Source organism: Neophocaena asiaeorientalis, unplaced genomic scaffold, assembly GCF_003031525.2.
Source record: "Neophocaena asiaeorientalis asiaeorientalis breed wild unplaced genomic scaffold, Neophocaena_asiaeorientalis_V1.1 scaffold388, whole genome shotgun sequence".
NCBI classification, from domain to species: Eukaryota; Metazoa; Chordata; class Mammalia; order Artiodactyla; family Phocoenidae; genus Neophocaena; species Neophocaena asiaeorientalis.
Genome location: NW_020172738.1, coordinates 79,372 through 82,747, shown reverse-complemented (window position 1 = coordinate 82,747; position 3,376 = coordinate 79,372). Strand labels below are relative to the sequence as shown.

Below are 3,376 nucleotides of genomic sequence, written 5' to 3'. Positions count from 1 at the left end.
TGAAAGATAAAGGAAAGCAGGGGGACCAAAAGGGAAAGGACAGAAGTAAATAGGACAATTCTTGGAAGGTTGCACTTGAGTTCCTCAGAACTGGAGCATCACTTCACATGTATCTTACATCCATTACAGGCAGGCAGAATCCATTTCATAGATATCGCTATCCAGCAAAGCATGCTGCATCCTTTAGACACTCAGTATTTACCAGAACAAATAAAAACGCTTCTTTTAAGATCCATGATTTGTCTCCGGAATATTCAGACAACCTCATTTCCTCCTCCTTCCTATTACTCATTACTCATCCTCCCTCCAGCCAGTCCCCTCAGGGTCCCGGGAACACACCTGAGGCTTCCGAACCACTGACTTTGCTGACTTTGCTCTTCGATGGGATGCCCTCCCTATTGGCTAATTTAGGAATTGATTTCAAATCATTTCAAATTATTCTTTGTTTTACGTATTCTCGTTGAGCCAAACTACAGTGTCAGCAGAAACAGAAAGTGCACAATGGAGTGCAGTAGTTAAATCACAGACGCTAGAGTCAAACTGCCTGTGTCTGAAGCCAGGTCTGGCCAATAAAGAGCCAGGTGTGCTCAGGCCAGTGACTTACCCCTGCGGGCCTCAGATTCCTCATTTGTAAATGAGGATAAAGATGCTAAGAGTAGCTAATAACAACCTTACTGAGCAGGGTTGTTGTGAGGATTCAGAGTGACAACACGTGAAACATTCAGAAGAGTGCGCGGCCCATAATGTTGTTAGAAGTGTTCCCGCTTATTAGTTATCTCCCACAGAACCTAGCACTCTGCTGAAGAAATGGTTTTATCGATAAATCTATGTTCGTTTCTATAACTTTTTCTTGCATATATAGTACGTATATAATGGATAACAATTAGAAAATACATATAAGATATAGAAAATACATACAACAAAAGAACACCAGCAATGCTACTTCCCAGAGAAAATATTTTCATATATCCCATTCGTTAATTAAACATTTACTGAGCACCTAATATATGAAAGACTTCACGCCCTTGCTGGAGGTAAAATGATGAACAAAGACAGAAACGGCTCTTGCTGTGGAGGTTACAGTCTGTGGCGGGGAGACACGCCTTAAGCAAGTAATGATAAAAAACATGTGAAGCTGCAACTGTGATAAATGCTAGAATGGAGAGGTCCACGTGTCATTGGGCAATCTGACCTAGTTGTGAAGGTCTGTTACTTGAAGGTTGTGAGGAAGTGACTACTGAGCTGAGAATTAACTCATAGGAGTTAACTCATAAAGGTCAGAAGGGAAGGGTTTGCCCATCAGAAGCACAGTGAATCCAAAGGCCCTGCACTGGGAGGGAGAGTGGTGAGCAGAAGAGAGGAGGAGGGCCCACGGAGGCTGCCGTGCTCACTGGGCAAAGCTGGCCGGGTAGGGAGAGGGCAGACCTACAGAGCTTAGTATCCCTAGTTTAGAAATTATATTCTCTACTCATTCAACAAACTTTGCCTATGAGATCCAGGGACATACTGATTTTACATCAATTAGATTTATATCATATACTCCTTTTATTATGAATTTTTTGAACAATAAATATACAGTAATTTAATTCTCATTGGTGGAAATCAATAGATTTTTCCCAACTCTCCATTATTTCTAACAATGCTGTGACAGTTTTCTCTGGGCCTTTGTCCAAATATTTGTTGACATACATTCCTGTAAGGGGAATTGCTGGTTCTGCAAATTTGTTAACATGTTTTAATCATAATCTTGTCTGGGAAATCAGCATATTCAACTGTCAAGATTTGATTCTAGGCTCTTTTGAGGTTGGTACCACTGTTACATTTAGAGGCATTCTTCGTGACTTTCAGAACCTGCTTCTTCATTTGCTTCAGTGTGTGAGGAAGTCCCTTCTATTTCTGATCCCCATGGGTCTTTCCCACAAATTCAGATCACTCAGTACTGGCTGCTGACAAAATATCTTTACAGGTCTAGAATCCTAACTGTCCTACTCCTGGGTTCCACAGGAGAGGAAAGGCCTTCTTCTCTGTGAAGGATCTTCCTCTGGACTTGAGACACATTGAAAGAGAAGGCAGATTCTGACATTCCTTTCCTCTCTTCTGCCTCCTATTTTGTCCGGCTCCATTTTCATGCAATAAATTTACTAACTTGTTAAATGCAGATGGAACTCAGATGATTCTACTACAGACCAAGGTTTCCCATTCTACTGAGTTGATAGATGTCATCTTCTCTCGAGTCTGTCTTTCATCTTCTGCTTTCATCTACTGGCAAACTGTCCTTTTTCTCTTTCAAAATCCTGTTTGTATCCTAACCCTTAAATGACCTTCTGAGGACCCATTTACTTTTCGGTCATAGATAATTTCTAGGCTTCTAATGATTTACATAGCTAATCTATTCGCATTTTCTTTAGCGGTTCTTTGCATTCCATTACTTTATTGCATAAAAAACCTTTTTCGAAGGTCAATGGGTTGCTCTTGCTTAAAGCAACCAATCTTTGGTTAGGACTTCGACGGATACCAAGTGTCTAGGTAAGGTTAGGCTTACTATGTACAGGCGCAGTGTGAATTGCATTATATAGTTTATTACTTTTAATCCTCACGACAATCCCGTGGGATAGGTATCATTCCTTCCCGGTTTAGGGATCTTCCCCATTTTACAGATTAGGAAACTGAGGCTTAGGAATGCTGTCTCTCATCTATAGTCTCACAGCTACCATGTGGGGAGTTTACTTCTGCTTGTAAACTGACATGAAGAAAAGGGAAGCAGGCTAAGAAAGAAAATATAAAACGGGGAAAAGCAAGCAAAGGAAACAGCAGGTGGGCGGAAGCCTCCCTTTTGCCTTTTCCTTCCTCCGCCCCCGACCCCGCAAGGCCGAGCCTCCAACGTGGCCCGCACGCCTCCTAGCGGCCGCATCTCTGCGGCCGGCACTTCCGGCCTCGGGATGCTATCATCAGCCAGCGCCGAGTCGGCGCCGGACATGCGCGTGCGTGTGGCGTAAGACGTCGGATGAGGAGGCGGGCTTTCTGGCTCTGTCCGAAGCCATTTCCGTCAGGAGCCGGAAGTCCGTCCTGGATTGCATCGGGGGAGGCCTGTTCGTGGACCTGAAACCTGGGGCTGCTGCTCCTCCCGCGCCCGCAGGTTGCCTCATGGTGCGGGCCGCGGCAGCCAGCCCCCGTGCGGATTGGCGGCGCTAAGGCGCCGGGGCAGCGCGCGACATGTCGTCGGGCCTCCGCGCCTCCGTCTTCCCCCGCTGGAAGCGCCACATCTCGGAGGAGTTGAGGCGCCGGGACCGGCTGCAGAGGCAGGCGTTCGAAGAGATCATCCTGCAGTGTGAGCGGCTGGCGGGCCCCGGGAGCGGGCGGGCGGGCCCAGCCGAGG

At 45.9% G+C, this 3,376-nt stretch overlaps 1 protein-coding gene across 2 annotated transcripts in view; it reads left to right on the top strand.

Annotated features, from left to right (window-relative positions):
• Positions 1 to 3,055: 3,055 nt before the first annotated feature.
• Positions 3,056 to 3,376, top strand: part of ATG16L1 (autophagy related 16 like 1) — a 43,543-nt gene continuing 43,222 nt past the window's right edge. For both annotated transcript variants that reach the window (XM_024740492.1, XM_024740491.1), the window contains exon 1: positions 3,056 to 3,328. In XM_024740492.1, coding sequence (XP_024596260.1) covers positions 3,214 to 3,328 — 115 coding nt within the window. In that variant the 5' untranslated portion in view covers positions 3,056 to 3,213. The remainder of the gene's footprint in view (positions 3,329 to 3,376) is intronic.